Source organism: Odontesthes bonariensis, chromosome 7, assembly GCF_027942865.1.
Source record: "Odontesthes bonariensis isolate fOdoBon6 chromosome 7, fOdoBon6.hap1, whole genome shotgun sequence".
NCBI classification, from domain to species: Eukaryota; Metazoa; Chordata; class Actinopteri; order Atheriniformes; family Atherinopsidae; genus Odontesthes; species Odontesthes bonariensis.
Window position 1 is genome coordinate 12,670,962 of NC_134512.1, and position 13,879 is coordinate 12,684,840.

The following is a 13,879-nucleotide window of genomic DNA, read 5'->3' on the forward strand; positions in this document are numbered from 1 at the left end:
TGGGATTATCTTAGTTTATGATTCAAAATGTAACCTTTTTTTTTCCTTCTATATGACTTTATTATGAATAATCTAATCCAAATATGATGATAATAACCCAATATGTATGTGTAGGTGAGAGTTGGTTATACCATGACATATCAAAGTTATGACTTTAGCATCCTTAGTGTTGCTCGGGGTTAAGATAGGTCCAAAAATCCATAGATTTTTTTTCATTTTTAGTCAAACTGGGCGGACTTTTTTCAGGGAATCAATCACGGCACAGAAATTACATGAATGTGTTTTTACTTATGCCTTCAGGGCTCCCCTGCTCCTTCTCATTAGATACTGCTTAAATAAGCAAGCAGAAAGAGAAGTTAAAATATCCTTCTCTAATAACAGTGGCAATGAAATACATGCAAATATACTGAAAGCCTTCCGTTCGACGCCTAGCGCACTACATATCCCAGGGAGCCATTGGTCGTATCCAGGAAGTTGTCTCCGGTTGTCAAGTAAACTTTTGGTCGTTTAGGCTCTCACTTTGTAAATGTATAGAACGAGCTATTCTCTACAACAGGTACAATGTTTTCGTAGTATAACTTGGATGATTAATTAAACCAGTATTTTTTTTATTAGAACTTGTTTATGGTTAGATTAGATTGGTTGAATTACTCGTTTTCCGACTAATATTATCACAAGCCGTAGCTGTTAACGCTTGTATTGCTAACTTAACGCTATCAGTTTCCTCTTTTCTTGGCATCTTAAACTAAATGTCCATAGTTACTAAAACATTTCTCCGACTATTTCAAACAGCCGTGAGAGATGAGTTACTGTCTTGGGTCTGTGGCCCAGGAAGTTCGACCTGGTACAGCACGGGTTCTAGTGACCGAGCTCAGTGGCTCAGGCTACATCAACCCAACTCCTGTCACTAAACACTCTGAGGACTCCGACACAGAGGTGGAACTTTATCTTTCTCCAGAGAGGCTGGTAAGTTTTCAGGCAGTTCAAACTACAGTCTCTAGCTACCCCAGTGACTTGACACTTTTGAGATATATTCATTCTGTTTTTATGGACTCTACAGCACTGGCACAAACATATGCAGCTTAATTATCTCTTTTTCCAATGGAAACTTGGATTATGCAATAACATAACACGTGCTACTGTAGTATGTTGTGTTTTTTTGTACTGAAATAATTCTGGTAATACCCTTTTATACGAGTGCTTCTCTAATTAAAAGTGCCCCATCATAGACATATACAAAGTGATAAAGATACAATAAAGACAGAAGAAGAAGAGTATAAGTATCTTGGCCTGGCTCCTCTGGTATGGGTTGACAAGCACATGTGAAATTATGTAAAACTCCAAGGGCTGTTCTTCAAATCTTTCAGCAAAGCAGACAGTTCTTGTGGTTTCATGCAGTTCTGTCATTTATGCATACTATTATTGTTTGTTTCTTATATGTCATACTGAATAACTTCACAACTGTGAACAGACTTTCACAATCATTCTATCCAAGTCCTGACCAAGAAACCATTGAGATTTCTTCACCATAATATTTTCAGTTAAGCCTTTTCTGATTTGACAATTACATACATTTTCCCAACCTTTTACTCATATTCAAGTGTCTTCGGCATCCATTTCCACCCATTGTACATTTATAGATAGACGTCACTGTATTTCCATTAAATCACTGTCAGAGGGAAAATGCACAGTCAGATACTGTAAGAGTTTCAGTGCATTGATAGGTCCCTAAATTAAAGGCACAAGTTCTTGAACTCCTGACATGTAAATTTGAAGAAGATTTGTGCTTAAAACTGAATCTATTATGTCCTAGTTAAAATCTGTTCTGAACTGTGACAACAGCAACTTTTTTTATTTATTTATTTAGTTTAATTTGAGCTGATTGTATTGGTTTTATTTGTTTTATTTTGCTGCTTTTGTTGTATCATGCTGTTACATTAAAATCTGACTTAATAAGAATGACTTTATCTATTTAAATGACCATCAACGGAGTCTGTCAATGATTGATTTAATATAAGTCAAAGTTAGGATGAATGCCTAAGATTGCTGTTAAATGACGAAGAAGTGATTGTAGACAAGATTGTATCTTGAGTTTAGATAAGATCAAGTTCTGTGTGACGTTATAGGTCAGCTGGTAATTTCTGTCCCTTACAGGAACTGCTGTGTGGAACTCGGGACCTTTCTCATGTGACCTCACTGGAGGTCTGTGTACACACCCAAGAAGACACACTGGGTAACTTTGGTAAGATATACCATATGTCAAAGCATTTGCAAATGTGTCATGGCCTAGTATGTAAAATTATATTGCGCTGGCTCAGAGATTTATTTCTTCTGATAAGAGCTTATGGTTTGCATGACAAAAAGACAGATGTGCCAGCCAGTCCCACATGACTGAGCTGATAATGGTGCAGGAACATGTTGACTGAACTCACCTTACCCCCTCAAGTTTTTTTTTAACAACAAGTGCACACATGATGGAGCGCTGACTGTATATGTGTGAGTCATGCTTCCTTTTTAGTAATTAGGGCTGAACATCAGAAAAAAAAAATTATTTGGAAATCAACCAAGTTGCCAGATTGAAAGAAAATTAAATCATTCTGAATCTTACTCAAAAGAAAGAGAAATATGGCTTTGCTTATCTGATCATCTTGTAGGAGCCTACTTGCCCAGATTATTGCAGCTCAGAATGAACAACAGCTTGATTACATCAGTAAGGTAAGTTACATATCCACAGCCATCCTCATGTTTTCATCCTCGTCTGTGTTCTAGAAAAGCAGGTGGAACTTTGTGGAATATTACAGATTTCTAAACTTTCAAGAAGCTGCCAATACCGAAACCCTCAAGACAAAAACAAAATGGGATGCCTTTAATCTTATTTTCATGGTATAACTATGTCATGAGCCATGTCTCTCTTTTAAGCCTACCATGATTTCTCCAACAAAAGAGATAAACCCAGGGGGATTTTGGTCATGCTTGAAACTGTCCCTGGAAGGCACAAAATATGTTACTTAGAGTAAGACAGTGCTTTGAGCAGTTTAGAAGCCATGGGGATTTGTATCTTAAAAGTTACAATATAGTTGCAGGTGTAGGTTTCTGCTCAGCTTTACTTAAGCTCTCCCACCAAGAATGTGTCGTAAAATATGTACGTTAAGTGTGGAAGATGCATGTTGGAGCTTGTAAATCAGACACCAGCAGATATGATGTTCAGTTTAGTTTTAGAGATACAACACCCACGTGTGAGCAACAGGTTCAACAAGCTGTTTCACATCTGGACAGTCTGTGGCATATCAGATTTCCAACTCATTCATTTTGTCAGTCTGAGAAAAAAGTTAGCAAATGTTTACAGTTTCTGCAAGGTTGTCCTTCCAGATTTCTGTGATAAAAAACAACAAACAACCCTAATAAATCATATTCGTACACACGTTATAATTTATCCTTATGATAGGGTAGATGTAAAGGGTAAATGTTACTAGAGAAACTACAGAGGGATAAACAAGTACAAGCAGAAAAGATAGAGAGCTGTCTGCTCCACCCTGAGAGCAGCAGAGCAGAGCCAGCCGGACATGCACTGCCTCTGATAGCATTTCCTGCTCTGGGCTATGGGAGCTGTTGTAGAGAGGGTGTTACAAGGTAAGATACACTAATTCAAAAAGATTCATCTGGAAAAGTCCAAGCAGGGGTGGGGTGTGGACAAGAGGACTGCATTTTGGGGATGAAAAAAGGGCTACACTTTTCAATGAAGAAAATAATTGGAAGAGCTTTTCCCATGATTCATTCAGTGTTGTGTAACTCCCTGTGTAACTGTCTCTACAACAAGTTTGTCTTATTTTGTCTTCCTAGAGACTTGGGAACCACCCTTTCAAACCTGCAGGTGTTGTCGATGTCTCGTTGCTGCCTCAAAGATTTAGATGGCATTTCTACTTTCACCTCTCTAAAGGTAGACTTAATAGGTAACAGATGGCTCTGTGGAGACTCTTCGACAGTTCTCTGCCATTACATAAAATGTGTTTTCCAAGATTAAAAATGTATACAATGATGAGAACAATTCAAGGCATCAAGGCATTGTTTGACAAAGTTTTGAAAGCACATTTTTAAATTGATTTCTTACATTTATTGCAATTCTCATTTCCAGTGGTGCCCTAACAATCAATTGTCACACCCTATAGATATATGTAGCAAATACAAGTAGAATACTAAACATTGATATATGGGAATTTTTCTTTTTGCTTGACAGATCCCACTGTTTGTAACACAGGAGGTTGCAACATTGGTCTCTCTGAATATGTGATCTGGGTCTAATGTGGTCTTATGTGTTAAACGCATCTTCCATCTGCTAGTTTTATTTGTTTAATCTATCGCGTTTTGATACTCTCTTATTCTTAACCTTTTTTCCTGCCATTGTAAACTGTCTGTAACCTCTGTCCTTGTTTCCAGGAGCTTTATGTGGCCTACAACAACGTGTCAGACCTGAGTCAGGTTGGCATGCTGGAGAACCTGCAGCAGTTAGATTTGGAAGGGAATGATGTGGATGACTTAGTCCAGGTTCAATATCTGGGCTTGTGTCTCAAACTCCAGACACTCACCCTGGAGGGAAACCCTGTGTGTTTACGGCCAAACCCTACTTCCACTCGGGTAGGGAAATTCTTTTTTGATGTTTTTAACTGGATGCAAATGAAAAATATGCATTCATCAACATCTGAAAAGAGAGAAGATTTAACTCCAAATGTTAGGTTTTTTTTAACCTATAATAATCATCTGTTTTGTCAAACTCCTTCCCATTCTATTTATTCATGTGCATTGTTCATTATTTGTTAATATACTTTATTTATTTTTCAGATGCGTCGCTAATTAGCAGAATAGTTTTTGTGGGAATGCATTGGAATCAGAGATACCCAAAATTAGCCACAATAATCGTGCTGCTCATAAAACCATATCTTATACCAGATCAGCCATTACATGTGAATTCATTGATGCAATGAGAGCACTTGATTAAAATGTGTACATTTGAATATGTTTTGTATTTTCATCTCGAGACATTCAGTGGACATATTTGTTCAGATTCACACATTTTTAACACAACAGAAGTACAACCACAACCAAGTGGTGCAATGCTCAGAGAAACTGTCGCCTGGCAAAAGATATAACAAAACTGGAAACGGTTGGAGTTGAATGAAGCTTGAGCAAGGAGTTGGGCAGAGTTCCTGAACAGGAAGTGTTGTATTCAGTTGATGTTGTAAAAACCAACTTACTCTTGCAACTTGTGCTTCTGATTGCTGATTGGTTTAGATGGTACCAACAGGCTGTCAGTCCTCAGGACTTTCTTAGAAAGTCATGGATGTAGTCAGTGATTACTGTCACACGAAAAGTATTTGTGAGATCTAATCTGTCCAGACAGGAGTTGTAAAAAAAAACAGTCATATCAGCCACAGAGATGATGTTGACAGACAGCACGGTTTTATTGGGATGTTACTGTACAGTACATATATGATGTCATGGAAAACTAACTAATGCATAATTCATTTGACGTGAATGTGCGGTGGAGAAAGAAATTCACAACAGGTCAGTTCAGAAATACCAAGTGCTGCCAGGCTCATGGAACAAGCTGCACAAACTGCAGCACAGTGAGCTCTGAGCTTTTTGGGCCACTCTGAATGTGTTTATTTACACCCACTAGCAGAGCATTAATTAGGAAACTAGGGCAATGAGTGGAGATGCTGAGCTGAATATGCATTAGGCCTGTGCTTTGTAGTAACTGTGGGGTTGGCTTTGGGTTTGCTCTTTTGCCAAACTATCACTCTTCTTGCTCTCTCTTTCCATCCGCTCACTTCCTCTCTGTTAAACCTTTCTCTCCTCCTCTTTTCTTTTCCGTTTCCTCCTTGCCAACCTCTCGCTCTGTTTTTCATTCACTGGAACTGTGCGTTTAAGTGAAGGCCAGGAGTGCCGAGCCCTAATTTGATTTATCAGTAGCTCTGTGATTTACTGAGCTATCTTTGCTCTTTATCTGTCATTGTGCAAATGTCATAACATACCTCAGTGTAATATTTCCATAGCACATCCATCAAATTTAAAAATATCTAAATATATGTATATATATATTTTTTTTTCTTAATGGATGCTCATTCTTGATTTGATGTCAACAACATGTATCAGCTGGGACTGGAACAACAAAAAATGACTGGAAAAGTTGTGTAATGCTGTAAAAAGTGAAATGTTAAAAAAAAAGTAAGCAGATTTCATCATCACAATTAACAATGTAAAGATAGGCATCCATGCATCCATTTTTTACCCCAGCTACCAAAGGACAAGTGACAGGGAATACCGTCAACAGGTCATAGTCCATCGTAGGGCCTAAAGATAATATATTAGGTCAAGAATCAAGATATTATAATGTATTAGAATTTTTAATCAAGAAAAGTTTATGTACACAAGAGAGGAAGTCCTCAATTGGCACATTCAGTAAATTCCACTATAGACTGTGGCGGAAATCAATGCATGTCCTCAGAAACACTTCTGAGATTCATTGTCAGTGAACACAGTTTGTCTCTGCTTCCACAAGTGCAAGACAGAATAACTAACAAGTTGCCAAACAGTGGGTGTCTTTTTTCAGAGAAGGCCTTGCTTGTTTCAACAGTCCAATGTCAAGCTTCATTCTACACTTACAACAACAACATGACTACTTAGTAGATGCTGGAGTCGCCTGCCTACAGTAGAGACCTGCCACCTATTCAAAAGATTTTGTGTATAATGAAACAAAAGATTTCACTAGGTAAGCCTCGAGCTTTTGAGCGGTTGTAATCCTATATCAGCCAAGGAAGGGAAACATTTTTATTTCACAACTGTGGTAATTGGTGTCCTCAGATCCAAAAGGCTTACAGAGTAGTGTTAAAAGAAGTTGTAACATAGCACAGAGGTGAATATGTATTCCTTGTATCAAATTGAAAATGAGCATATATTTTAACAGAAAAACGTTTTAGTTTCAACAGGGAAGATATTGTTTTTGCACTGTTTTCAATTCGATTTAATTCCCCATGCATGCATTGGTTCTCTTCGGGTACTCCAGCTTCCTCCTACCCCCCCCAAAAACATGTATGTTAGGTTAATTGGTGATTCTAAATTGTCCCTTGGTGTGAGTGTGAGCGCCCAGCCACTGGGGAGCACAAGCCAGTGTATTTCTAGTGCCGGTCCCAAGCCCGGATAAATGGTGACGGTTGCGTCAGGAAGGGCATCCAGCGTAAAACATGTTCCAAATCAATGATGAGAGATCGACTCACTGTGGCAACCCCTGATAAAAGAGAGAGACCGAAAGAAGAAGACTGTTTTTAATTTGATTCCATTTTTATCTTCATTTACATTTCACACAGCTTCCTCATTTTTGAGTTGGGTTGGTAGTGCTATATATTGGGTTTATATCACCAGTTAACAGCATAAACTAATACTTCCAATAATATGATACAGTATACAGACAATATAAATCATATCAAACTATTATCCATAATTCCGTTTCTAACAAGTTGGATGTCACTGGATCTTAAAAAAAAAAGATGTTGCCGCTACATTCACAGTATCGTTCTTGTTTCTCGTCTCCTATCATTTGCTCAGGTGGAAGACTATAGTTACAGGGCAGCAGTGAGGGAGTTGGTCCCTCAGTTGCGCTACCTAGATGATGGAAAAGTGGAGGAGGACAGGCTTCCTTGTTGTAGCAACATAGGAGAAGACTGGGACATTCTCCGAAACTCTATTAAGGAGAGCAGCTCCTCTAAGGGTGCCAGTAAAGATGGTTTGTATGTGTTATTTTGAATCAATCAGCACAAACCAGTTAATAACAGACACCTGTATTTTATGAGTTTCTCGCTTCTCTATTTGTAGAAGACACAGCGGACAGTGGATGTCCCTACAGCTCGCACACCTCTGCCATGCACCCTTCTTCCAGTCCTTCCTATGTCAGGCCCATGTCATCATCTGGCTCCAGACCCATGTCAGCTACCAGATCTGGAATTCTTTCCCCTCCTGGATCCAGATCTGGTTCTTCAGACTCTGATCTAGCAGCAGTCGAAGCAGAAACCAGCATCCTTACGCATGGTTAGACACTAATCATGATGTCCTATTAAGTTTAATTGACATTTCTTTATTTTATTTTCGTCAGCCTGCAAATGTTAACATTTCAAGTGGCAGCAGCAATCCAAACTCAACAGTGCCATCAATAGGTCTAGATTGTGTTGTCAGACACTGATACTTCGATTTACTGAAATCAATCATCTGCTCGTCTTTGAAGGAGCTGGCAAGATCCTGTTCTGTGGAAACCCAGTCCAGGCTATCCGAGCGAGGCGAGAAAAGTTAAGGGTAGGTGACGACAAAACCTCTGCAAATCAGTGCAAAAAAAAAAAGGAAAGAAAGATCTTCAAAAACATGTTTCACTCAAATCCTAATCAGATTTCTTCATCAGTCAATCTGCTACTGTTTACATACGGTAGAGCCTTTAGTGTCAACTGAGAGAAACAAGCTTTATGAGCTGTGACAGCAAATAATGGCTGTCTGGCACCAGCAGCTCACCTCTTTAATATCATGTCGGTATAAACAGAAGCAGCTAATAAGCAGGCAGACAAAAACCAGAGAAGACAGTCACAGTGAAAGGACACAGGTGATGGAGATGTGTGAAGAGCTGTGTCAAAAGGGCATACTGTGGGCTCTTACTGCCAAAACCACGCAAACTGCTACAGTTGTGCATCTCTTTTGTGTTTGCCCTTCATTTCAGCATATTTTAGGGCTTGTTTTCTCTAGTTTCTTCTTCTACTACTAAAACTCATTCTTCCTCTTCTCTGTCTCATAGACGGCACCAACCAGATCCACTTTTACCCATCGTGACCTGCCCATCCACGTACCAGAACACACGTTTGACCTCGAGGAGCCTGACCTTGGAGAACGCACTAATGTGTTTGCTGAGCTGAGGGCTTGGAGCGAACAACATAGCAGGTACTAAATGGTGACACATGTTGCACTCATTTCCTTACACTTTAAACACACAAAAGAACGATAAAAGCTTATTTTGAATTCCTATCTTACCTTGCCATGCGAAACACTGAGTAGCACAAGGATTGAAATCTGTGCATTTATATACTGACAGAGGGCTTTGTCTGTAAATGTGTGGTGCTCAGGCTCGTCCCTGCCAGTTTTTATAGATCTTGCTGTTTGTCCCTCACGCAACTGGGCTGCCTCGATAGACTTTCAGGTGATTGAAACAAAAGATTTAACCTACCTTATTTTTAGGCGCCTTCAGGCCATAGAGAAAGAGAGATTACCACAGATCCTGGCTATTAACCACAGTGGTGAAGAAGAGACAGGTGGTGATGAAGAAGAAGACAGTATGCAGAGCAACAGTGGTGATGAAGAACAAGAAGAGGAGAAACGCAGTGAAAACCTAAATACTGCCTCACTGGATTCCTCTTTGCAGTCTCTTTCCCCAGCTGACTGCTCACTAAAGATAAGTGGTAAGGGTGGTATCTTATTGTAATATTTAGATAGAAATAACAAAACTCTTTCAAGTGGTGATGTGTTGTTTTTTTCCTTGTTGTCAGACTTGCATCAACAAGAAGCCTTATTGCCTGACATGACTCGACTGCTGCTGTCCCCAGACACCACGCTCTCCCCTCCTCTCAGTGTCACCGCAGCGCCTGTTAATGGGAAGTTACCAGGGATCCGTGCACGCAGGCTTCGTCTCAGCCACGTTAACCCAGAACATTTACCAGATTTTCGCGGAAAGGGGTGGGCCCCTGGAACACTTAAAGCTGCAGCAGGAACAGACCTCATATTCCAGAGGGTCCAGCAGAGGACAAGAACCAGTGTGCCTCCTTTGTCCCTGTCTGCTCATGTACCCCACCCACCGCCAACAAGTACACGTGAAAGGCTTAAGAATTCATGGTATGATGTTTTCATTTTAGTTATCTAAGTTATCTATATATATAAAATATCCTTTTCCAGATTCTTATTGGTGATTTGACATTATTTCAACCAGGGTTCATCACCTAAAACATTTATTTTGGATTCTCTTTCTATGTATTTGAATTTTTGCAGATGAGAGTTGCTTCCATATAAGATGTCAGAGACATGCCCCCCCCCCTAAAAAAGTTACCTTTTTTAGTAAGTTTAGGGATCAAGAAAGGCTGTGTATAATTGTTGAGTGTCTGTCATTTAGCTTATAGGGACAGAATGTACTAGGTCTACAAGGTTTTCTGGTCAGTTTGGCACATGTTTTTTAAAGGGACTTCGCTGCTATTCTCTATTTACACATTCAATTCTGTTCATCTTTTTTGATGAAAGTCATATTATTACTGTACATCTTTATTCAAACCTTGTTTTTCTAATCAATTCTTCAGACGTCATTTTTACGAGCGCAGATCCCACTTGAGTTTTTTCTTTTGCTTCCATCTTTTCTTGCAGACATGTTGAACGGCCATGCACTAATGCACAGTCTATCTCTTACTTTTCTGCTAGTATGGAAAACTGTGTCGAAACATTTTCCCAACACTAACATAAGGATGTTTAATGTAGTTTGAAGGTAATATCTGTTGGTTAAAAACCAAACAAACAAACCAAAGAAAGCATTAAAAATTACTTTAATCACCCATTGTATCACTTCTTAACAAGATGTTTTTCCTTATTAGTTTCTGAAACTAATGGTATGGCTTTAGAAAAAAAAAGTCATATTTCATTATTCATTATTGAAATTGGTCGAATTGGCAGGGAATATTTTGATTGTTTTCTATTTCTGTGTTTAGCTCCTGTGGAGTTTATTTAGTATATCTGTAGATGTGTGTTATATAGAAACTTCATGTTCATGAACAGAAGTTCTATATCTTTCAGTGTGGATTTGGACTGGTCCAGAGTGCATTCAGACCACAAGAAAAAGAAGTCAAAAATTCCCGGCAGCCCAGTGCTTTCTCGCCCTCACACAGCCAGAGCAGCTCTACAGAAACATCACCAGCACCACCTTCTCCAGCCCTGCAGAGGAAGCTCACAGCCAGATTAACACCAAGCTGGTGTGGCTTGCAAGCATTAGTCTCCCTTCTTGTTTCTCAGATTGCACATCCTTGATTCCTCTCCTCATCTCCATTTTGTACAGCTCAGCCCCTCCCGTCTGAGCTGTGAGTCAAAGAGGCTCGTAAAAGAGATGATGAGGAGTTGAGGTAGTGGGTGTTTAACAAAGTGAGATAGTTTTGCTTCTGGGTTGTCTTTGTAACCTGACATCAGTTGAGTATCCCAATTGCCTCAGCAATGACATCTGTCCACTGTTTTGATATAGGTTGCCACTGTTTCACATAATCTCTAGCATATGGGTTTAAGCTTGTGAAAATGTAAACATTTACTTTGAATTTAGTATTCATCTAAGGATAATGTGTCATGGATGCCAAAAAGACTTCCACATTGAGCCTAACAACACCTCTAGGAGGTCTTGTTGTGTCTAGATGTGTTTTAGGAACTCAGACATACTCTTAGATGTTTTCCTGAGATCAGTTTTCTGGTCGGGGGCAGCAGAATGGAGGTGAGAGAAGATGAGGTGCCACAAAACAAAGTCACGAGAAGAGCCATGTGACAAGTGTGATGGTTCCTCAAAGAGGCATCTTTACCCATATTTGACTAATCATTCTGTCATTGCTCATAATTCCTCATTCCCACCATGCTCTGTGGATGCTGGGAGTGCATGCAATTAAAGATGTTTTCCTTTTTTTATTTTCAAGAAAACATCTAAAGAGCTTTTATTTGAACTTACCATCCTGTCAGGGTTTTAATTTGAGTTGTCGAAGAATCAACACAAGTAAGAGTTTAGAGTGAGGAAATGTTTTTCTGAGATCATTCTTCTGATATTACTGTATTGTTTCTTCACTTGGATTGATATTAAAAGGGATGCCGTTCATTTTGTTCTTTTGACTATTGCTTTTTGTTGCTTGTGGTGTGTCTTGTAAGCCCATGCGGGCTGGGCACCTTTTTGGTGTATGACACCGTTTAATAAAATAAACAAAAGAAAAAAAAGAACATACTCTGAGTTTGTGTTTCTGAATGTAAATAGTACCTGCAGGGATTTTCAGGACTGCTTGTCCTGCTGTAATAGGCTCATGTTTCCACTTGAGGGCACTGTCTGTGTACATGAAATCCGAAACATTGCTTCAACCACCTTAGACAAAATAATCACTGAAACAGAACTTTAAACATTTGACATTTTTCCAGTTTAAGCCCATCTAAAGTATCTGCTTAATTAAAGGTAAATATGCATGCAAATATTTGGCCGTGCAGACACTACTGCAAAGAGGAAAAAAAGTTTCACGAGGCATAAACAACAAGAGTAATGTAGTGGAACAAATGAAGTCCATTTGGACTTATCCCACTGTAGATCAGCAGTGGGAAATTACCCATCTGATTGATGCACTGTGAAGGACGATCTATCACTAATGGGTTGTTGTGCCACCCATAATTTTTTCACTGTATTTGGGTGGATGAACAGTTATCGAGGGCATATGATGTCGAGACAAGTTTGTGTTGGAGCTACTATGTTATAACATGGAATTTAATTTCAGGCAAACTACAACCAGCATACTGATGTTTCTTAACTTGCCCAAACACAAGCCAAAGTGCACTTTGGATAGCACGCTCCATAATTCTGCCATTCATGCTTCAGAGCTGTTAATGGTAACAGTATGTAAATAAATGAATCATCCCAACAAAGCACATGCAATCATTGCTAATGCTCCTCCACGCCATGCTGTATCAAGAGATAACCACATGCTTATAAGAATGTATTAGCTGTGTGTACATAGACATGTCCATAGGTACTGAGCAGCTATGCAGTTATGTAACATGTGTATGGATTATTTATCTTTTACTAACAATTTCCATAGTGTAACTACCACCTTCAATTGTCTGCTACCACAACTGCTTCATGACTGGGATTGTTGTCCTCCCTCGATCCTTATTAAGGGTTTTTTAGCCTCTTGCCCATGAAGCCTGCTCACTGTCTCACATCTTAAGACACAGATGGTCGAGAATGGAATGAAACCAGGGCCCGTAAAGGGTGGGAAAGTGGGATAGTGTCATCCCACTCTCTGAAAAGTCTTGTAATTTCTGTGAAAGGCATCATTTTCACAGCTGGTCAGGATTGCAGACCTCTTCTGTGCCTGTGAGATGCTTCTTTTTTTTTCCACTCCCCAGTTATTACAGATGATTGGACAAACCAGAAAGGTGTGGTTTCCAGCTGTGGGTTTGGGATGGTAAATAATTTCAGTAAAAAGCTGGACTGTAAAGACCAGCAATTTCCTCTAATGTCTCTTGTATTTACCGAAGTGAAGATTTTGGTAAAGTTGAGAAATTTCAAGAATGATCTTTTGTTAACACAACTGTAATAACAGATTTTCCTCCCTTCTAAAAAAGGAAGAGCAAAAAAAAAGAAGCTAGCCGGCACATCAACAGATCTTGATAATACCATTAGAGAGGTTTAACAGATAACACGGTAAACACAAACAAGAATGTGAAAAGCATGCAGGATACAAGAGTAAAACAGAGAACCACACATTTCTCTCACAGCCAAATGGAGAAGACACATCAGAACATACTGTAAATACCACAAAAAAAACCCCAGATGTAGTTAATGGAACTCAATTACAATCATGTTCAGGTGGGTTTCATTCCCAATAATGTAACAGCAGCAAATAAGATGGAACTGACTAATTACAAGGTAGAACACAAGGAAAATAATTCACTTTATTGTATTATCGTGCCATCGTCTTGTTTTGACTTGAAATAGATCACTTTTCAGGCATCAGGAATTGCAAATGGAAATGCCTACAGTATGAGTTCAGACAGGCCCACGAGAAGCTGTTTGTACAGTACCGCA

At 39.2% G+C, this 13,879-nt stretch overlaps 1 protein-coding gene across 1 annotated transcript; it reads left to right on the forward strand.

The window, feature by feature from the left end:
• Positions 1–782: 782 nt before the first annotated feature.
• On the forward strand, positions 783–12,011 carry lrrc56 (leucine rich repeat containing 56). The gene is made up of 12 exons (XM_075470928.1): positions 783–966; positions 2,155–2,242; positions 2,655–2,715; positions 3,841–3,937; positions 4,435–4,632; positions 7,600–7,777; positions 7,867–8,079; positions 8,273–8,340; positions 8,828–8,970; positions 9,265–9,485; positions 9,573–9,915; positions 10,858–12,011. The coding sequence occupies exons 1-12, from the start codon at positions 802–804 to the stop codon at positions 11,021–11,023; spliced, it is 1,941 nt and encodes a 646-aa protein (XP_075327043.1). The 5' UTR covers positions 783–801; the 3' UTR covers positions 11,024–12,011.
• The last annotated feature ends 1,868 nt before the right edge of the window (positions 12,012–13,879 follow it).